This window comes from Tenrec ecaudatus, chromosome 3, assembly GCF_050624435.1.
Source record: "Tenrec ecaudatus isolate mTenEca1 chromosome 3, mTenEca1.hap1, whole genome shotgun sequence".
NCBI classification, from domain to species: Eukaryota; Metazoa; Chordata; class Mammalia; order Afrosoricida; family Tenrecidae; genus Tenrec; species Tenrec ecaudatus.
The window spans coordinates 25,350,259-25,373,481 of record NC_134532.1 but is presented as its reverse complement, the minus strand read 5'-3'; the positions used below and the strand labels follow the sequence as shown (position 1 = coordinate 25,373,481).

General features: G+C 40.7%; 1 protein-coding gene across 1 annotated transcript in view; it reads right to left on the bottom strand.

Moving 5' to 3' along the window:
• LOC142443186 (zinc finger protein 613-like) overlaps nucleotides 1–22,785 on the bottom strand; it is a 48,162-nt gene extending 25,377 nt beyond the window's left edge. The window contains exons 1-3 of the mRNA XM_075544713.1: nucleotides 22,597–22,785; nucleotides 18,964–19,090; nucleotides 14,147–14,979 (exon numbers count right to left, since the gene is read on the bottom strand). Coding sequence (XP_075400828.1) covers nucleotides 14,147–14,979; nucleotides 18,964–19,090; nucleotides 22,597–22,611 — 975 coding nt within the window. The 5' untranslated portion in view covers nucleotides 22,612–22,785. The remainder of the gene's footprint in view (nucleotides 1–14,146; nucleotides 14,980–18,963; nucleotides 19,091–22,596) is intronic.
• Between the last annotated feature and the right edge of the window lie 438 nt (nucleotides 22,786–23,223).

Sequence of the window (23,223 nt, the reverse complement as noted above, 5' to 3'; positions counted from 1 at the left end):
CTTGCTACCCATTGTCTCTCTTGATGCACAAACAAAGCATATGGAGACCCTCGACACCGGGAACAGGTGCACTGGAGTGGCCTATCTGCTTGGCGGCGTCCTTTGTGAGAGTCCTCTTTGGAGTTATAAAGAGTCCACATTCTTTGGAAGGACAGTTTTGATTTTAAAAATAGCAAATGTATCACAAGAGGAGGAAATTCCAGACTAATATCTAAGAATTCTCTTTAGAATTGAGAATAGTGAGACCTCACATATTTTGAACATGTTATTGGGGAACCAGTCCCGAGAGAAGAACATCCTGTTTAGTACAGTGTCAGCAAAACAGAGGAAAATGCTCAGTTAGATGCACAAACAGAGTGGCTGTAAACATGGTCTCAAACTCAGGAGCAAGTGAGGATGGTTCAAGACGTGGCAGTTTATGTGTTTGCTCTCTGGTACACAGTTATTGTGAGTAAAACTGACTCAAAAACACCGAACAACATCCCTGATGAAGTGAGGTACATAACATTTAGATTAATTCTAGTTAGCCAAGTAACTACCTAAAATAACAATATATTACAGCTTTTTATATTCAGAAAGTGATAAATTATTTAATATTTAAAATTCAATACATATACCATTCCTTATTAAATTTAACTATATGGCTATCATAATCAGGAAAATAAAATTTAATAAATAAGTAATAAACATGGTAGACAAATATACTCTCCCTGATACAACATTGGATTTCACATTGGAATGCCAAGTACAAGATCAGCAGTTCAAAATCACCAGCCAATCCAAGAGAGAGCGTTAAGGCTCTAAAAAGATGTGCCGGAATTGTAAATTGTATCATTAAAATCCAAAAGGGGGGATAGTATCAGGGCGTAAATTGTGAGATTATGGTGTGCAGAAAGCTGTGGGTGACACTGAAAACTCAAAACACACTTACAGGAAAAACTCAAAACACTCAGAATTTACACCGGTTATAAGCCTCTGGAATTTCCCTCGAACCATAATTGAGGAATGGGAATAACCTGGTGCTCAGATTGAGAGCATTGGAGAAAGGACTTAAGTAAATTAAAATGGCAAATCTGACTTCAATGATTAAAACTTTATCATTTGATCTCCCTTTTGATACCCTTTGTGCTTGGTTTGGTTTTCAATATTTTCTGTGGGTTATTTTTCCAGATACACGTTTATTGCTCTTGTATTTTGTCATTGTTGGTAATCTTTTTGAATCCTGGTTAGGTATTTTTCAAAATTTTTAAACCCCAGGATGGGTGAATCTACAGAGACAATTAGAATTAGGGTTCTGAGGGCTATGGCAGGGGATGTGGCAGGTAAAGGGAAGTTAACATAAAGGATTTCAAGAAGGAAGACAATGTTTTGAAATGGATTGTGGTAGTGATTGTACAACACTGCTTAATAGGACTGAATTATAGAATAGTATGATGTCTGAAATAGATCATAAAATGTTTTTAAGACAATATTAAAGGATCTTAGTTGATAAATGTTTCAGAACATTTTTATTTTGAACATATTTAAAAATTACTTTTATAAAACACAGTTGCACATTCAAAGGGGAGTCTAAAATTGATTATCTAATACATATTTCATAGTAAAATGTGTCAATTTCTTAATGAAGGAAAAAGATCTCTGGCAGCTGAAACAACCCTAAGGAGCAGTCTCCTCGGTCCTAGAGGGTCACTGTGAATGTGGGTTCACTTGGTGCCAGTGGGTTATGGAAATTGTGTCTCCAATTTGTATCTTATTTTGGTTGCGTTTCTCCAGTAGTTTGTTTTCTGTGTGTTCTGTATTTTGTTTAACCATATTTATTATTATCAGGAATTGTTCTATTTTTCCATTACCTTGGTCTCCACAGAATTTTCTTCATGGCATTCTTATTTTAATTATGCCCTTTCATCTGTGACATCACTTATGATATCATTTATAATATCTTTATTAAGATGTTAATGGTTTGTGTTGTTTATTTTATAGTTTATTTACTCAATCCTGTCACGGAGAATTTTACAATCGGCCCCACATCAATTATAGAGCATCGCCCCCCTGCCCTGCCATAGGTAAATTGTCTCCAAGAAGATTTATACAATCACAATCTGTCCTAGTGCTCCCTCCCCCCTCCCATCTTCATTAGTTACTCCCCAAATCCTGTTTCCCTCCCGATCTCCCCCTACCTATTCCGATAGACCCTTATAGACGTTACTATCAGTATGCATCTGCTCTACCTGTACATCACTGCGGGAAGACCGAACAAAAACAAACAAAAATTCGCTAAGGGGGTAAGGGTAAAAACATAATAGTATAAAGGCAAATGTGTAAGAAGGAAAAGACCACCAAAAATATTCAAAAAGCCAGGGAAGAGGTTTCTGTCATAGAACCAGTAAGAATTGCTTGCGCTCAGAACCAAGTCAAGTCTCATCTGTTTGGTGGTCCCCTGGCCGAGTGTTGAATTCAACCTTGCATAATCAGGATGACCATGGTCTCTGTCTGATAGTAAGGTTGATGGAGACTCTTTTCTGTGACTAGAGCCATCTGCCAGTGGATCCGTCTGACCAGATGCTCTGCAGATGGGTTTGGGGCTCTCACCATCCCCAAAGGCCTCCACAAATTGGGTGTTCACAATGTGTGCTCTCATGCTTTTCTCCTCACTGTACTGATGGTTTGTAATTGCCATCTTTGGGTCACATGAGCTGCTGTGCTTTCTCAGTGTGGAGTTAGCGGACTCCTTGCTTAGATGGCTGCTTGTTTGAATGCAAGCTTTTAAGACCTCAGACACTGTTCTGATTGATAGTCAGGGACCATCTGGTTTCTTCAACACTTTGCTGTAGCACCCTTATATCAAGTGATCATTTCATTAAGCCGAGGATCAAGCAGGGCCATGATGTAAGAACTGATTGTTCTTAAATTGGGGCTAGGATTTAGTGCAAGCTCCAAACCCATTCCTTGATCTATTCCTTTATTTCCTTTTATTTGATAAAATTAAAATGATTTAACTTGGGAACCACTGTATAGGTCATACAGTTTCAATTCTATCGAAACTGTGCAATTTCTTGCATACTCATACATGTTTTCCAAATGATAGGGTTCCTTCCTAGACTTCTGGAAATCATCTCCCTTTTGTCTCCTCCACTCTTCAAGCACCCACCCTAAACCCTTGTTATACTTTCTTTCTCTGTGGGCTCAACATCCCTAGGTTTCACTTTCTGAAAAATAATAAAACAAATTACACTGCTTCAAGACGGTGAGCCCCAATGGCGGCACACCTCTGAGACACAGTCTAATGTAGATGAGTATAAGCAGACTGCAACAGGACAGCCATCACAGGGTTGCCAGGATAATACGTCTTAACACAGCACACTCGCTGTACCAAGACTTGTTTGACAACCAATAGTACACAGCTCTTGGTACAGCTGTTTTCTTCAACCCCAGACACCATGTGTTTTCCTGCTTAAATCCTCAGGTTAGAGAGTCTGGGGTAGAATCCAGTTCCCCCAGTGGAGTTCCCATTTGGGGATCTCACAGATGCAGCTCTGCAGCATGACTTGTACTCTGAGAGTCAAGATTCGATGTCCACTGTTCTGTGACATCTGGCCTGGCTTCCCAGGTAACCCCAGAGCCCTAAGTCAGCTCTGCTCTCTGAGTGCAAGTCATGAAATACCCTCCCTACCTGTTGATCCCAAGAGCACCTGCAGTCCCTCCTTCCCCCACTTGGCTGTCAGCTCTCCTTTCCCACACCCCAACAGACACGCACTTATGTTCACCCAAAATTGACTGTTCCATCTCCCCTCTTCAGTGCTGTCCACTCCCTATCATCACTAAGCCTCACCCCTTTGAGAGGGCCACCACCCTCTCCAGGGGACCTCACCCCAGATCCATATTGCTATCACTCAGCATCCTGCCCTCTTTCCCCCCACCAATGGATCCCAGCTATCAGGTCAGGAAGTGCCCTTTGGCCAAATGACCTCCACTATACTTACCTTGACCAGATGATTTGTGGTTCATTGCCTGGTCCAGCTCTTTCCCAGCCGATCTAGCTCCCAGCCAGAAGACCAGATGGCCTGCAAAATTGAGCTTGTGCCCTTTCTGCCACTTTTCCCAAGTGCAGTGGACTTAGATAGCATTTGTCCTTTTGTGCTTGACTAACTTCACTCAGCCTAATCTCTTCCAGAGCCCTCCACGAGTTGAGGTGTTTCAATGCTGCTTTTTAGGGATTCATATTACTTAATTGTGTGTATCAGAGTTTTTAAAAAATGTATCCACTCTTCTCTTGATGGGAATTTAGGCCGTTTCCAGCTTCGTGCTATTGTGAACTGTGCTGCAATGATCATGGGGGAACACATGACTGTTCGTCATCGCTTCCTTATTTCTTTGGGGTATATGCCCAGTAATGGTATTGGTGAGTCAGATGGTAGTTCAATTTCCATGTTTTAGGTATCACCGTATCTCCTTCCATAGTGGCTGTACAGATTTACATGTCTACTAGCAGTGTGCAAGAGTCCCTATCCCACCAGACCCTGTCCACCCTTTATTGTTGTTTTGCTTTGTTTTTAAATTGGGATACAGTACTGGGCTTTAGTTGGTATCACATTGTTGTGTTGATTTCCAATTCCTGGATGACTGACCTGGAACATTTCCACATGTGTTTATTAGCCATTTAAGTGTCATCTTGTGTGAATTGTTTGTTCAGGTCTTTTTCCCATCTTATCAAAAGTTTGTTTTTTCCTTGCTATAAGCTTGTAAAATTCTGTGGATCTCAGTAATTACTCTTTTATCTGATGTGTCATTACTAAATACCTTCTTCCGGCCTCTGGGCTCTCTTTTTACTCGTTTAATAAATAAACTCTTTTGATTTACACAAGTGTTTTTTTCCATAGGTCCCACTCATCTATTTTACCTTTTATGGAGTATGTTTCTTTTGCTAATTCTGCCAGCCCATGTAGTCCCTGAACTAGGCCTCCTAGCAATGACCCGATCTTCTGATGATCCTGCTAGCTCTGGATTTTACATATAGGTCTTTAATCCACCTGGAATTTGTTTTGGTGCATGGAATGGGATATTTCATTTCATTCTTTGGCAGGTGGATATCCGGATTTTCCAGCACCATTTGTTGAGGAGGCACCTGCTTCCCATTTAATGTCTTTTGGGCCATTGTAAACATCAATTGTATGTGGATGTTTTTATTGCTGGGTTTTATCCTGATTCATTGGCCTGAGAATATTGGTCTTAACAAAAAATCATATGCTGTTGGATTCTATTGGCCAGGACTTTGTTGAGGATTTTTTGCATCTATATTCATGACAGATACTGGTCTGCATTTCCAGAGGTTATTGTGGTTTGGGGCAAAGAAGGAGTATAAACAGTCTACTAGAGTCCCTTATGGACTCTCTGTATTATTTTTAGAAGAGTACACTTTTATTTTTGCTTATAACAGTGATTTCCTATACAGCTCAGAATTATCCGCTGTTTACGCGTGGTCCTGGGGTTTCAATTTTCTAGTACAGTGGATGGCTCGGGAAGGAGGGGTGTACATTCAGAAGTGGATCATGCTAGAGTCTGGGCACCAGTTCTGAAAAGTACCTGGCCTGTAGCAGGAAAACTGCTGGGAAACCTGGAGGTGCCAGGTCCCATTTCTACTAGCAGGGTGAGAAGTTTTGTGATTCCTTTCTCAAAACAAAATAGAAACACCTCCACTGACACCTAGCCCAGCTCCTGGCAGATTCCAAGCACTCCTGTTTCCCCAGTGCTGAGCCTCTCTCCAGGTAGCCTGATCTAATCATCTGCAGGAGGGAGCTGGGCATAGCTAGGAATTATCACCAGTGGGAGCTCTCCTCACTCTGCGGACCTTGTGGTTCAGCATCAAGCCTCCAGATGCCTCTACAGGCTTCTGTGGGATGCTCCTGAAGTATCAACAGCTCGGCCGGGAGTTGCCACAGCACCTGCAAGGGAAGCAAAGCACAGGAAGGTGCTGTGAACTGGGACGGCATGACTGAGAGCACAGCTGTGCTCTCTGTGGGTAAACCAGTTTAAAGGACACCCGGTATTATATCCCAGTCTCCCAACCCAGCTACCTATCCGCAAATTTGGCGATCCCACAGCAGTAAGCTGTACACAGGGGCGATCCAATACTTAGTTTTCCTTTTAAATACATTTTTTCACTTGCTGTGCTTCAATTGAAAGGTAGATGTATAAAAATAGCCTCATTCTTCCTTCCAACAGTATTCCCCTCTATTGCAGTGTAAGGTCAACTTAACAGCATAATTCTGTTAAACCATTGTCTGTGGTCACCAGCAAAAGCAGTTTACCCACAGACATTGCAACAGTACTTTGCTCACACAGAGAAGAGATGGAGCCGGCTCATCATCAGGAGTGGGTCCCACTCCCCACAATCAGCGGTCTCATTTTGCGGCCAGTGCAGGGATCGTGGTTTATAAGCATCCCTCATTTGTGCTGCTAAAAGAACAGTGTTCCCTCCTCACCAGCAAAGATGACAAAATAGGGCTGTGTTATGGGGAGAATCTACTGGAAGACAGGGAGTTAGTTTTGTCGTTGTCGTCTGTATTCCTTGTAATATGTTTAACAATCAGTTTGGGGAATGTTAGCATGTGTTCAGTCAAAGGTACAAGGGGCAGGCTGTAGGACGCCAGACCTAAAGAGTATGTTTGAACACAGAAGCCCTGGAAAGGCAGTTATCCAGCAAGGTCACCACCTTCCAGGAGCCAGACTGACATAATTGATCCTAAACACATCTGGCTCAGTCCTGGACTCCAGGGAAGGACAGAAGACTACACTTGGACTGCCTTCTTCCTCAACTTCCAATTCCTATTGGGGTTCATCTTAGATGAATTTTACAACTGGGGGTAATACTCTTGAGTTTTGTTATGTGTTTTTCTGTTTAACAGTATACAAACCCAGAATGAACGTATAGAGGCAGCAAGACAAACAAGGGTTTCTTGGAGGTACAGTGGGGTAGCGGGTGGGGTAAAAGGGCACCGATATTAAAGAGTTCAAGAAAGAAGAGGATGTTTTCATACTGATTGTGGTAGCAATCAGAAAATACTGCTTGATGTGATTGAACTGTGGAATGATACGGCATCTGTGTTACTCTGGGTAGACTAGAGAAGCAAATTCATAGACACTCGTTTCCTTGAGAAATAGCTTTATATACAAGAGAAATCAAATATTGAGAAAACATCCCAGCCCAGATCAAGTCCTTAAGTTCAATCTTAGACCATGTGTCCGATACCTATTTTTAAAGTCTTCTTCAGACTCACAAAACACATGCAATGATGCCAAATGCAGGAAAAGCACAGGCCAGTGGGTGGGAAGTCTTCTGGATCCGGTGGCATTGCAAGCATCTAAGTGCTGGCATGGGTCCACGTGGTTTCTCCAGCTCAGGGCATTAGCATACTTCTATGTATCTTGTAAGCTGCAATGTCTCCCAGGGAGAGAACAGAGAGAAACAGGGACAGAGAAAGAGACTCCGACATCCAAGGAGGAATGCAGGAGTTCCCAGAATCCTCAGAAGGCCATGCCAACACAGAGGCCACATTGGCTATGATCTGATTAACTGACTAGACTCCACCCCTTCACTCTTAATCGTGTCAAATTGACAAATTATATGATGACCACAGCTAACAATAAAATGCTTTGGGAAAAAAACAAACAATAAAATAATAAACAGACGATTTCATTATGAATTTTTTTCTTGTAATTTCAGTTATTGGTTTATATCATAATCCCTTTTCCTGTTCAATATTTTAAAGTTTTAGAAATGTTGGACTGGCAAGAATTTCCATGAGTTTCCAGCTATGTGTGCAAAACATTCTGTCATGTATTTGAACGTATTTTTCTCATGAAACATGAAACAAAATATTATTTGCAACATTCTTCTCAAGTGTAGTTCAGTGGCATTAGATTACTGTTTTCAACAATTACAAACACCTGCAAAATTTCCTATCAAACATAACAGAAAACCACCCCCAAAATAGTCTGCCTAGCAGGTTTCCCCATAACGTCGAATAATTAATTAAAATTTTCCTGTTTCAATTATTTTGAATAGAAGCCTGATTTAAATACTTCCCTGTTACTCTCTAAAGAATGCAGCCTAAATCCTGTAGAATATCTCTTTGAGCCAGATTTTTTTACCAGTATTTTATTGTGGTATATATCTCAATATCAAAATCTACATAAATAGCTATGTCTGTAGATCATACTTCCTTTCACTGTATCCAACTCACAGTGTTTGCAACTTGTAGCACTCTCTACCTCTAAAGATTTTCACACTGAGGGATCAGAGATAAAAATAACCTCAAGGATGGGGAAATAGATCTATGTGTCTATATTTATAGTTTTAGTATTAAGGTGGCGGAAGGACCTTGGGCCTCTACTCAAGCACTTCCTCAATGCATGAATACTTCATTCTACTAAATTGGCATTCTATGGTGCTCACCCTCCCGACACAACTGCTGAAGCCAAAATGGGTGAACAAGTAAATACGGTTAAGGAAACTGATGGTGCCCAGCTATCAAAAGAGATAGTGTCTGGGGTCTTAAAGGCTTGAAGGTGAACAAGCGGCCATCTAGCTCAGAAGCAACAAAGCCCACATGGAAGAAGCACACCAGTCCGTGCAATCACGAGGTGTCAAAAGGGATCAGGTATAAGGCATCATAAAAAGAAAAAATCTTACCACAGTGAATGAAGGGAGAAGTGCAGAGTGGAGACCCAAAGCCCTTATGTCGGCCACTGGTGATCCCCTCACAGAGGGGTCTAGGGGAGATGGGTCAGTCAGGGTGCGATGTAGCACCAATGAAGAATACATCTTTCCCCCAGTTCTTAAATGCTTCCTCCCCCCAACTACCATGATCCCAATTCTACCTTGCAAGTCTGGATAGAGCAGAGGTTGTACACTGGTGCATATAGGAGCTGGAGGCACAGGGAATCCAGGGTGGATGATACCTTAAGGACCAGGGGTGTGAGGGGTGATACTGGGAGTGTAGAGGGTGAGTGGGTTGGAAAGGGGGGACCGATTACAAGGATCTACATGTGACCTCCTCCCTGGGGGACGGACAACAGAAAAGGAGGTGAAGGGAGACGCCGGATAGGGCAAGATATCACAAAATAATAATCTATAAATTATCAAGGGCTCCTGAGGGAGGCGGGAGCAGGGAGGGAGGGGGAAAAAAAAAGACCTGATGCAAAGGGCTTAAATGGAGAGCAAATGCTTTGAAAATGATTAGGGTGAAGAATGTACAGATGTGCTTTATACAATTGATGTATTTATATGTATGGATTATAAGAATTATATGAGCCCCTAATAAAATGTTTAAAAAATAATAACCTCAGGGAGAAAGTTGACTTGCAGGGGTGCTAAGGCCCCACAGGAGCCTGGATACAGACTGCAGTTAAAGCTGCTGTGCTGACCACTATGGAAGCTCCACTCCCCATGTTTGGAAATCTGCAGAGACAACTCCAGGTAACACTCCTGACCAATCGTCTGAATGCTTATGACCAGAGAAAATGTTACTGTGTGCCCCACAGAAGTTGGAAGACAGTGTAAGCCCAGGAAACACCTCTTCTGTATGTGATGGGTTGCTGTCAGCAGGGGGCTCAGAATACCCATCACCCACATAGGGTACTAATCCATGGGAAGAAAAACGACCTTCTTGTGATTTCTGTGGGTTCCTGTAACCCCACAAATAAACTTGTTAGGAAACACTTTTATTCCAATATTAAATATAGAATATAACAAAGTGTCTTTTATCCCTTCCCAAATATTCTGGAACGTTATAGGGGAAAGGAGTTTTAGGGATGACATATACTTGTTTCCCTACATGGTCAAAGGAATGACAAGATTCAGGTAGGCTTAGTCTTGATTCCATTGCTTGGTAAGGATAGAGACTGTCTTTAATTTCACCAGATCATCTGTGTACTTCTGATGGTAATGGATGTAAAGCTACATTCAACTTACAATCTGCACAGCTGTCCGCATGACTGGTAGAGTGAAGACCTCAGAGAGGGCTGTGTTCTCCCAAGGACTCCACCAGCATCACTTTTCGAGTGTGAGTGCCAGAGGCAGGGGCCCCATTCAGCCCTTTCTACTTTTACATACCATTCACCTCCCACACGCAAATGCCTGACTAGAACCCAAATGAAACCACAGCACGCATGGACTTAAATTCATATTCCTTCTCACCAGGAGAGCATTTTCTGGGTGTCACGGATCTTATCCACATGAACAAGAAGCATGTGTGGGTTTTCCTCTTTCTGGCAACTCAGGGAGGTGAGTGGTTCAGGGAGTCAGACATGAAGTCTGGGAGTGCAGCATCCGAGCACATGACTCACTGGGTTTCTCTCTATCCCCAGCTGTATAGGCCCAGGTGCAGCTACAAGAGTCAGGCCCTGGACTAGTGAGGCCCTCACAGACCCTGTCTCTCACTTGTGCTGTCTCTAGATTCTCTTTAACCAGCTATCATGTGACATGAGTGCACCAGACTCCAGGAAAGGGTCTGGAGTGGATTGGGATAATATGGGAGAATGGGGGGGGGCACGAAGTATAATCCAGCTCTCCAGTACTGAGTCAGCATCACCAGGGACACTGTCCAGAACCATGTTTATTTAAAAACTGAGCTCTGTGAATCCTGAGAGCACAGCCATGTATTACTGTGCAAGATACACAGTGATGGGAGGTCATTGTGAGCACAGACAAACTCGGTTTCAGCAGAGACAAGGGAATGAAGGCAGTGAGGCTTTACTATCAGAAATTGTGGTTTCCCTACCTTGTCAGCACTTCTCCAGGGACCACTGTGCATAGAGTCTAGGGAACCTTCATGCATCTGACCATGCCTTCTTTTCATTGGAATGGGTTTTGTCTATCTTTCACCAGGCAGATTTCAGAGCACTATGTATTGCTCAGACCTCAGTTTACAATCCAGATACTACCTACTGCCATTTGTTGTCAAAGTTAGAAATATTTAATGCAGTAAAAAAATGATCATGTTGAGTCTCAAATTTTGTCCACACCCTCAGATATATCTTGAATTTTTTCATTCTAATGAATACTCACTAGTGCACATTGTGCGATAATTTCCTCTTAGAACACCCTAAAAAATATTGTCTATGCCAATACTAGTGTTAGGAAACAAATAATTATTAACAAATTCTCAAAAAACATGAATTCAAAAGAAAAAGTACAAAGTGAGGTAAGGGTCTTGCTTCATTTTTCTGCAGGTAGATATCCATTTTTTCTGGCACCATTTATTGAAGATGGCATCTGCTTCCCATTTAATATTTTTGGGTCCCTTATCAAAGATAAGTTGCCTGTATGCTGATGTTTTTATTTCTGGGTCTTTGGCTTTTTTACATTGGTCTGAATATCTGTCATTAAGCCAGTACCACTCTGTTCTGACTACAGTAACCGTAATGTATGTGCAAATTTCAGGTAGAGCAAGCCTTCCGAATAGCCTGATTTAAATACTTCCCCTTTCCTCAGTAAAGAAAGCAGCCTAAACCCTGTGGAATATCTTTATTGTCTTTGAGCCAGATTTTTTACCAGTATTTTACTGTGGTATATATCTCAATATCAAAATCTATATAAATAGCTATGTCTGTAGATTATACTTCCTTGAGCTTGTGCCCTTTCTGCTACTTTTTCCAAGTGCAGTGGACTTAGAGGTTAAAATCCTAATGTAGTTTACTGACAGAGAGAAACCAAGGAGGTATTTGCGAAGTCACTATATTGCCAGAAACTTCCTTCTGTGTGACATCACTGGTATGTGATGTCATATGACTACCAGTGGAGAGTTTCCCATCTTGACTGAATTTAAGGCTTTTACATTTTGTAGATTTACGCCAAGAAAACTTAGAAACACAGGTAAAAGTTTGTTACACACTCATTACAGCTACCTGGTAACTATCCTACAAGAAAGCATTGATGAGACATGAGCTCTTCAATTTTTTAAAAAACTTTTTTATGATTCAAAACTTTACAGAGTAAATTGAAGAGAAACCCCATGTATGTGGTTGCCACATTCATACATTGATTGCAATTCCTGAGACATACCAACCTTCTTCCCACTTCAGCCCTCCTTGTGTTTTTATATTATTCATCCTTCTTTCCTATTCCTTGTTTTCAAAAGTTCTTATCCATAAGCAAATGCTGTCCTTTTGATTTAGTATAGTTGATTGTTCTAAGGAGTGTATACCTCTCAGATGTAATTCTTCCCCTCTGAGCCTGTAAATTGTTGGGCTGAAATCTGAGTCAGAGGAGTGAGTACAGATCCAAGAGTGAAGAGTCACCAGAGGACATAATCTGGGGATTCCAAGTCTACATCAGATCAGTAAGCCTGATCTATTTTATGATTTTGGTTTGTTCCACTTTCTTCTCCCACTCAAATCAGGACCCTCTTTTGTGATCCCTTTAGAGTAATTAGCAGTGGAAGCTGGGCACCATCTAGTTCTTCTTATCTCAGGGTTGTGGAGGTTGAAGCTCACTGTGGTCCATTCATCCTCAGGATGAATTGTTCCCACACATCCTCTCTTTTCTTTATTTTTATTTTATGGTAATTCTGTGCTGTCTCCGGCAGGAGGGGGAGGTAACAAAGAACATGCAAGTGCAGCAGGCACAACTGGCAACTAGGTGGGCACTCTACTGGTTGGTACATCTGTTATCCAAAAACACCAGGTTCAGCTCTCTTTCAGGCACTGAAAGCTGGAAGAGCATACATTCTGTGGAAGTCTGGAAAGTCATCTGCCCCCAAAATGGTGGGCCATGTCAGTAGAGGGACAGCAACACATAACATGGGTACCCATGTGGTAAGCCACAACTGTCCGTTCACACACTTGGCTCAGGACAAACTCCAGCACCTCTTCCTTTGTTTTGAAAACTTTATTACACTAACACCAATGAAAGGTTTTCTTGTTGAAAATTTCTCATGTTTAATGAGATCTGACGTCCACATATAAGATGTTCCATTTGATGTTCCATTTAATTCAAGCAAAGGGCTTCTTTCCTAGTGAAATCTCTGATGTGCTGTAAGGCATTGCGTCTGGCTGAAAGCTTTACCACACTCACCACCTACATAGGGTTTTTCTCCAGTGAATTTATAGATGAGTTTTCAAATTTCCTTCATGAATGAAGTTTTTGCCACATTCACTACTTATATGGGGTTTCTCTCCAGTATGAGTTCGCCAATAAACAGTGAGTCCATCCTTCCTGAGAAAGGCTTTTCCACATTGACTACATACATGGGATTTCTCACCAGTATGAGAAGTCTTCTGGATAAACCCTTTGCCACACTTACTACATACATAGGGTTTTTCTCCTGTGAATTTTTATATGAGTTTTGAGATTTCCTTTACGAATGAAGCTTTTGCCACATTCACTACATTTATGTGGTTTCTGTCCAGTATGAGTTCGCTGATGAACAGTGAGAGAAGGCTTCTGGATAAAGCCTTTTCCACATTCACCACATACATGGGGTTTCTCTCCAGTATGAGCTCGCTGATGCTCAGTAAGTTTACCCTTTCTGATAAAAGCTTTTCCACATTCACCACATACATGGGGTTTCTCTCCAGTATGAGTTCGCTGATGAACAGTGAGAGTACACTTCAAGGTAAAGGCTTTTCCACATTCACCACATACATGGGGTTTCTCTCCAGTATGACTTCGCTGATGAACAGTGAGAGCAGTCTTCTGGATAAAGCCTTTTCCACATTCACCACATACATGGGGTTTCTCTCCAGTATGAGTTCGCTGATGAAGAGTGAGACCATCCTTCCTGAGAAAGGTTTTTCCACATTGACGACATACAAAGGATTTCTCTCCAGTATGAGCTCGCTGATGCTCAGTAAGTTTACCCTTTCTGATAAAAGCTTTTCCACATTCACCACATACATGGGGTTTCTCTCCAGTATGAGTTCGCTGATGAACAGTGAGAAAAGTCTTCCTGATAAAGGCTTTTCCACATTCACCACATACATGGGGTTTCACTCCAGTATGATTTCGCTGATGAACAGTGAGAGAAGCCTTCTGGATAAAGCCTTTGCCACATTCACCACATACATGGGGTTTCTCTCCAGTATGAATTCGCTGATGACCCGTGAGACCATCCTTCCTGAGAAAGGCTTTTCCACATTGACCACATACATGGGATTTCTCTCCAGTATGAGTTTGCTGATGAACAGTAAGCATACACTTCCTGATAAAAGCTTTTCCACATTCACCACATATGTGGGGTTTCTCTCCAGTATGAGTTCGCCGATGAAAAGTGAGAGAACTCTTCTGGTTAAAGCCTTTGCCACATTCACAACATACATGGGGCTTCTCTCCAGTATAAGTTTGCTGATGAGCAGTGAGATCACTCTTCCTGGTGAAGCCTTTCCCATATTCACTGCATACATAGGACATGCCTGCCACATGAGATTCCTGATGTCCCTTGAGGTATGACACACTGTGGAAAGTTTTCCCACATTGCAAACATTTATATAGCTTTTGTCTTTTGTGACTTTTTTGATAATGCTCATTGAGTTTGAACACTTTCTTGAGTTTTTGCCCACGCTGACTGCATTCAGAGTCCTCGATGGAGGTTGTCCCACATTTACCGCCTGCGTGTGGTTTCTCAAGTTCATCAAACTCCTGATGCTGAATGCATTGTGACTTCATGAGCCTGGGTGGTTCACACTCAGCAAATTTTCTTTCAGCACAAAATTGCTCTTGTTCAATGTGGAGAAAAGTTTTCTCATCTTCACTGAGCACAACTGACTTCTGTATTTTGTTGCTTCTGTTCTGATTTAATTCTAGAATGATTAAATCTGATTTTACAATTTTTTCATGTAATTCAAACATCTCGTAAGCTTCCTTTGGAGGAAAATTATTTTTATGCTGAGAATAGGTATTAAATTTATAGCATTGTTCTATTCTGTCCATGCATCTTTCACATTGTAAGTGCTCAAGCAAATGATCATCATCTTCCTGGATTCCTATAAAAGAACAGAACAGAACATTGACTATTTTCAACATATTGGTTTACAATACAGCCCTTAAAATACGCATTGATACAAAGTAGATCTTTAGTGACAACCCTCTTATATGAATATAAATAAAACACTATGCTTAATGTTTATTGCCCATTGAACGAAATACAAACATGTAAACAATCCAAATGATAAAAATAGTTATTATAGAAATCAGGTTGGATATGAAAGTGATAAATGGACACAGATTTGATATTTGCTTAAAGATGTACATGAATACATAAAACAAACATAACAGAAGGAAGACATGAGACCAATAGACCACAGGAGTGATAAGACTTGCTAATTCCAGTTGGTAGAGGTTAGATGTATTCATTGCATCAATCTAACTGAAAAACAATTAAGTACTAGACAAAATTGGGAATGTGAAACATGCTGAATATTCTACTTGGGAGAAAACCATTTTTACAGGTATATATGAAAAGGATTATGGAACAGAAACACATTCTTTATGTTTATGGAGCCTGTATTCTAGCTCACAGCACTCATCTTACAGTGCTGTCCTGTGGTGGCGTGCAGGTTGCTGTGATGCCAGAAGCACTGCCACCCAGTGTTTCAAAGACAAGCAGGGCCATCCATGGTGCACAGGTCTTAGTGGAATCTCCAGAAATAGGGACTGCGAGGAAGACCTGGTGATCAAACATGGACCCCTCAGGTTTGATGGCAATGAAATAACACTGAGGAAATACTAAATCCTCAAAGTACAGTCAACAGTAATGATGTGGATGGAGGAAGAGCTTTGGGGACCTTCAGTGCTTGACATGGCATAACTGAAAATGAGAAAAAAATAGCTGCAAATATCCTCTAATAATTGGAAAATGGCATACATGCAATATTATAATGAAAAATTTGCAAGTTGTCAAGACAAAACGGAATGGTAAAAAATTGATAGTATATGTATTAATCAACTTTAATAGACTGGTACTAGCTCTTCTTAACTAGATAATCAAGTGGTTTATAAGGCTGAGATTGACAAATTCAAGAAGATTGGTATCACATTCATTATCCAAAAGAACACTGCAATATCTTCCCTGATGTATAATTTTGTCAGTGGTAGGCTAATATTCATATGCCTGCAAGCAAGACCATTTAGTACAAGTGTTATTTAGTTTTGTGCACCAATTAAAGCAAACGCAGAAGCATTCAGATTTGTAAGTTGGAGAAGAGTCCCAGTCACATTCTCTTAATTAAAAATCATCCCCACAATACCCTCTCATTATAGTGCTACCTTAATGATACTTCATACAAGCATATGACTAATTACTATCTGCCAGCAGCTTTAACTACGAAAGCAGACATGTTGTTGGTATTGTTCTCCCTGCTCAGGAGACAGTTACTCTACTCCAGCTACCCTCAGCACTGGTCTTAAGTTGCTCATCCAATTATTTCAGGGATCCCCAGGGTAAAGATCCCGCCTACCTTGTTAGGTAGGTAGGTGTCTGCCTGTGTGTGTGGGGTGGGGTGGGGGGGGTGAGTGGGGATGGGAGCTGCATGCCCTGAGTTTACATAAACTGGTGAAAGAATACAAAGCCCATTTATATCTGCCCTTCAATTACACAACTGTCCCTTAGGACCAATCCAGGGGGCATTAAAGAGACAAAGGGATAGTTGATTCCTTGAGTGACAGCAACAAAGGGAACCTGATTGATTTTAAAGCTAGGCATCTTTCAGCTGAGTAGCAAGAGTCAGGCGCCTGTAGCAGCTGTACACTAACATCTTACTGGAGGACAGTTCTGGGGAAAACTCTATCTGAAGATTGTGCATTAGCAGTTCAAGCTTTGGAGCTTGTGGAAGTTTTCTTCCAACACTAGTACTGGTCTCCCAAGCCCTATGGTCAGGAGTGTAGAGATAAGGCTGCTCACACTTTCATCCAGGTTCTGTTTTCCACAATAAAGAAATTGAGGGGAGAGGGGTTAAAGGAGAGCTGACATCAGGAATTTAAGAAGAAAATGTACTGTGGTAGCAATTGTACAGTACTGCTCCATGTAATTGAACTACTGGAAGTTATGATATCTATAAGAGCTCCCAATAAAATATTTTTAAAAATATATTGCACAATTTACATGAATTTTTCAGCCTGACATTGATCAACCATACAATCATGTACACTGATGAATGTAAAATTTGGGGAAAGTATCAGTAGTTGGAAAATGTGATCTTAGTAATAGAGATGACGCGCAAGTTTACTGATAAAATTTTGAGACTACTGATGAATTCATAGCAAATTCCTTATTAAACACCAGAAATGGAAACTACACATATGGATCTTTCGGAATGGAACAAATGAAAATCAAATCAACCACATCTAAAGAAAAAAATGGTGGAGACGCTTTATTAGTCAAAACACGCCCATGGGTTAACTATGGAACAGATCATAAATTGCTCAAATCCAAGTAGAAGCTATCCAAAGTAGCTAGAGCACAAAGCTTAGAGACTATGTAAAGAATAAACTTGGGGAATAAAAGACTCACTGAAGACTAATGACAGAGACCAGATGGGATGTGGGATGACATGAAAGCCAACTTCCATATGGAAACCAAAAGGCTACTCAAAAGACAGAAAAGAAAAGAGAGCAATATTGAATATACTATGCATTGTTTGAATAACTAAAAAAATCTATTGGAATATCTTGCAAAAATGTTCTTTACAAGCAGCAACGGTCATCTGTCGTGTATTGGACCTGTTAAGAAGTAGTGGGCCTAAGGAAGGCAAACTGTATCCTAAGGGATCTACAGCAGACATGTGCATAATGAAAAAAGCAAGAATACACGATGGTAAAAATGCCCTTTCCACTTAGAAAATTACTAGAGGTATAGACAACTTAAAATAAAAATCTTACAGGTACAAAAATATTGAAGGTACGGTGCTAAAGTATGTTCTAAGCTGATAACAATTTTCTTGCTAGGAAGACGATTTTAAATACCTAAAAATAACAGAAGTCATAAATGTGTTTTAACAAGAGGAATAAAATATGGAGAAACATGTCTGTTAAAGAATTCCAGCAGAGAAGGCAATTTGACCATCTCTCTAAGAAAACAAAAAAAGAACTGATATCATCTGCATGAAGAAACGTTTAAAGGAACAGGGCAACAAATGAGAAAATGGACACCAAAACCTTTAAAGAAACTCCAAGGGGGGAAGCTAAGGAAGCAGAAAGGAGACCCGTTTATGGTGGGAGCTCAAGATCCAAGACGGTGCTGCATACTGCAAATGGCAATCCATTCTGACTCAGTAGGGGAGGAATGTGCTGTATTCAGAGGACAGTTACAAATTCAGAGTTCTCTGTTTGGAGAGGCATGCAAGACAGATTTTCATAGTAAAGTGGAAACATAAAAGAAGGGAAAATTTCAGAATGTTAAAGAAAATTATGGAAGCAAACATACAATAGTATAAAACAAGAAAATGGAAATCTAATCTCATTGGAGCTACAGGTGTACTTCTCTCAACATCTTGGACAAGTGAACTCTCACATTCAAAGTAGCACTTTCGGACCCCTATCATAGATAGGAGGCCTTCTCCCTGTTCAATCAACTACCCCAGCCAATTCCCCTTAAGGTATTTTGACCACGCATCTGAGAAAATTCCACTATAGTTTGCTTCTAATACCAAACACAGTTCTCTTGTTCCAATTGAGAGAAAGCTTCTGGGGTGACAAGTAGATAACCTGTTATGAGAAATTACAGAATCCTACACACCAACATTAACGTAAAGTTTGCAAAGCATGCACTTTTGTATTTCTAGGAAAATAACGTTCAAAGGAACAAAGTAAATAGTGTTCTCTCAAGGGTAGAAGACCTAACCCACTAACCTAGGATGAGACAATGCAATGAGAATCTACCTCTTTGAGAATACCACAAACACCGCAAAGTTTTTAACACATAAGACAGGAAAAGCCAGTGACGAGGTCAATGACTTGAGAATTCTTCTCACCAATGGAAACCAGGTTGTGATAGTTCTCCAACATCACATCCTTATATAGGGTTTTCTGAGCAGGGTTCAGGAGCTGCCATTCCTCCCGGGTGAACTTCACAGCCACATCGTTGAATGTCAGTGGTTCCTGTAGTAAGGGGAGTTTATTTAATAGAGTATTTTACATTTGAAGATTTTAAAAATATATCTTACAGTAAAGAAAGCAAAACAGTAATAAAAACTATTGTGGTAGCTCATTCCATAATGTGTCATTAACTGAGGACATGGTAGACAATATACTTACCTTATTTCTACATTCACGACCATCGGCCCAGAAAACTAGGCCTATTTTTAGAAAGATCTCCAGTGTTCTGAGAAATAAATGTTTTCAAATATACATTCTCCAGGTCAAATAATGTGCCCCCAACAATAGCTAGCTGTACATTAAGGAGCAGATTTAAAGAAGCTCCCATAGTAGATGAATCATTTCTGTGCCTGGCTACTTAATTATGCCTGAAAGTTATCTGTAGGTCTGAACAATCAGGCTCTAGAGCCAGCCCAACATAAATGCAGGAAATCCCTGGAGAGGGCACAGGGCCGGTTTGAAGTCAACTAACACTAGGTCAAGATGGTAACTCAGCATCTTGCTTGTTTATAATCTTACCCGCTTAAGATATGACCCATTAACTATGTACATGCTAACTGCATGACACGAACGCCTTATGGAAAGGTCTGTAAGCTCCATTATATATACCCACTGGAAAATATATTCACTCTCTCAGGCCTGACATGGGAAGAGAGCCCCTGTGTCCGGCTGTCTGCTCTCTGTCTTTTAATATTTCCCACAATTGCAATGTCACTCCTGAGGATCACTTTTGGAGTGTTGGGGACCCCAGTGTCCGAAAATAATGCACCCACTCATAAAATTAGAATTTTGAGCTCCAGTGACATTATCTGAATGTTCTAGCAATAGCTCAGCTTTATAATCACACAAAGTAGATAAACACCTGCTTGTTATTAAATGGAATTAGGGTTTCTACCGGCATCACCATTATAAGAGGCTCGGTACCTTCAGTGGCAATAAGTATCAGGAACAGGGCAGATGGCGGAGGTCAAACATACCTCACCTCTCCAACATTTTTTGTCAACACTAAAAAAAGTCAGTCCTTCCACACCACTCTGTCTCACTTATGGGTTTGATAATCTGTTGCTGTGGTCACACAACACTCAATAGATAAAAGTGGTCTATTAATGAACAAGGTACAACTCGGGATCAGGAAAAAGAAGCCATAACTCAGAACCAAGATCAGAATATTCATAGACATAATTCCCTTCCTGAGTGCAGAACAACTTTCTAAGCTCTTAAAGGCCACCTTAGAACAAGCTCCTCTTGACAACCTTAGGATAAATTCTCCTCAGCCACCTTTGGACCGAATTACCTTAACTTTAATTACAAGGTCCTCTTGAACTTGCCATCTTTCACCACATGCTCCCCAAGGGGCCCCTCCTAGTTCTGTTGGGTGGATCTCTGGAGCCTTCCTAATCTTGCCTAGGCAGGGAAGGTGCTAGGTTGGCCCAAGAAGCCATCTTATTAAGAGGGAGAGAGAGAACTGCCTGCAGGCAGGGTTTGAGAGGAGACAGTGAGGCATTAGCCTGTCATCTGAGCTGTTGATTTGGGTTTGTTAGCCCCTGCAGCCACACAGTTCAGAAGGAACCCATGGATTAGGGATTTGCAGCTTCCAGAAATTCATGAGCCATTTCTTTGAATGACAACTGCGAGCCGCCTGTGTGAACTTACTTGAGAGCTTCCTCCACTCCATGAGTCAACAACTTGCTGTGTGACCTTCCCATTTGGGTTCCTCAGCCCCTGCAACCTATTATCGGACCAGATTCAACAACTTCACCTTGTGAGGCAGTGTACTGTTGTCCTGGTGATCTGGTTCATCAGCCTTAGCAAACACATCAATGAGAAGTTTCCAGAACAGCGGTTCTCAATCTATGGCTCTTAACCCCTTTGGGGGTCGAATGACACTTTCACAGGGGTCGCCAAAGACCATTGGAACACACATATTTCCAATGGTCTTAGGAACCAAGATACCACTCCTCTATCGTTATTCAGGCAAGTCCACTCACATGCAGATACGCCCACATATGAGTACCGGGTGTGAAGACTATTACCCATGCTACACATGCTTCAAAACAAAATTTCATTTTTTGTCATTAGAAAGAAATATTTCACAACATATAATTACATATTGTTTTGTGATTAATCACTATGCTTTAATTACGGTCAATTTGTAACAATGAAAACACATCCTGCTTACATTATGATTCATAACTGTAGCAAAATTATACTTATGAAGTAATAACAAAAATAATTTTATGATTTGGGGTCACAACGTGAGAAACTGTATTAAAAGGTTGCGGCATTAGGAAGGTTGAGAACCACTGCTCCAGAGTGATACCTGACCTATGGATTTGGGACTCACCAGCTTCCACATCTTGAAGAGGGATTTATTTACTTGATGGCTATTTAGTTTTGTGAGATACAGCAGGGCAAATCATGGAGCATCCTGAAGCTCTACCTCACAGGGAAGGTCTACTGCTGGTCCTGCAAAATGAACTGTAATATTCATGGATCAAGATCTATACCAATGAAGATAATGACCAGGGCACATGGGACACAGTGACAGAGCCACAAAGAGCTTTCCAGCCAAGATCGAGGAACAGGCCGACAAGATCAAGAGGACAATCTCAATAATGAGCTGATATAGATGAACTGATAAAGATGGAACCAAGAAATGAGAACCAGAAGGCACAATGTCTGAGAGGGACACAGAGAACAGGCCTGCTCTGAAGAAGAGCAAATCTGCCTACATGTTTCCTTAACATGAATCCCAATGTCTATCTTATTGATTCTGTTAGCAAGTTACATTTTGCTACTTAATAAAACTTGTGCCTGTGATTCTGGCATGTAATTTCTATGTGGCCACTGCAAAAAATAATGATCTGCGAAGGAGAGAACTATGTAAAGATAACTGCTGTCAGAACTGGAAAACCATTGGAGGGTAGATTTACGTTTAAGTTCTGCCTCACATGAATCAGGGTTGATGCTGATGGTTGGTTCGCTCTCCTACATCTCTAATTAGAGGAAGTGAGAAGCCATCAACCATTTTAAAATTAGTATTCCTACAAGGCCCATTTCAGAGGCATTAATGAGAATGCTGCAGTTTGGGATATTATTCAACACCACCTTCAGAAAGAAACATTACAGAAACTCACTCAGACAAAAAAACCCATGGAATAATGGACTCTCCTAAAGAAGTGATCTTATTTCTCCTTAAAAACTTAGCATAGTGTTAAATTTGAATGATTCTCATGGGTTGGCCATAAAATAATGAAATATCAGTTGAAAGCTAATATCATCCAAAGAATCCTTAGTGATGTATTATGTTCAATGTCAGTAGTTTAGTGTTATTCCTGTGATCAACATATTCCTAATCTTCTCCATCCCAATGTTGAAGTCAGAGTCAAAGTTCATCTCTAACTTCTACTACTTCAAATTTCCACTTTCCAGTGAACTGAATCAGTATTATACAGGCTTCTACACTTCTAGTAGGTAATACAGAAAAGGAAAAAATGCATCAGAATTACCTGAGTCTTGGTCATTTTCTTTGGTCCTTGTAATACTGCCAGGAACTGGGATGTTCTATGTTTGTCTTTTCTGTATCAGCTCCAATGATGCTCACGAATTTCAGCCTCTCAGGAGGACATCCCAGAAATAATAATACCCAAACCAGGCACTTCTTCCTTCTTCCTCTAAGCTGCTGGTTGGTGAAAATCTGCAGGCTGATGGGAGGATACAATGTGAGTAGTTTAGGTCCAAATGCTGTAAGTGTTCCTGTCCGTCTTCTTAACACAGTCCCCAATACTGTTAACGGTCTCCTAATTGAGTGACAGAAAACATCTTAATACCATGAGCAATAAAAGCTAAAACTCATAATTTTCAGACCTATGTATAAAAGATGACTTTATAATAAAGAGATTGCGTAATCAAATACACATGTCAAAAATAAGAAACAATAAACCTGGACCGCTACCTCAAAGCACATGAAATATCAATTCCTTACTGTGTGACTCTCAAGGAGAATGACAAATCAATGAACCTTTATGATGACTGAAATGGGCTATATAAAGAACTATTTAAAACTGAATGCTGTTTTTCTAGAGCTGTAAATTGTACAATCACTTTAGAAACACTTTAAAACTCACCATCAAGTA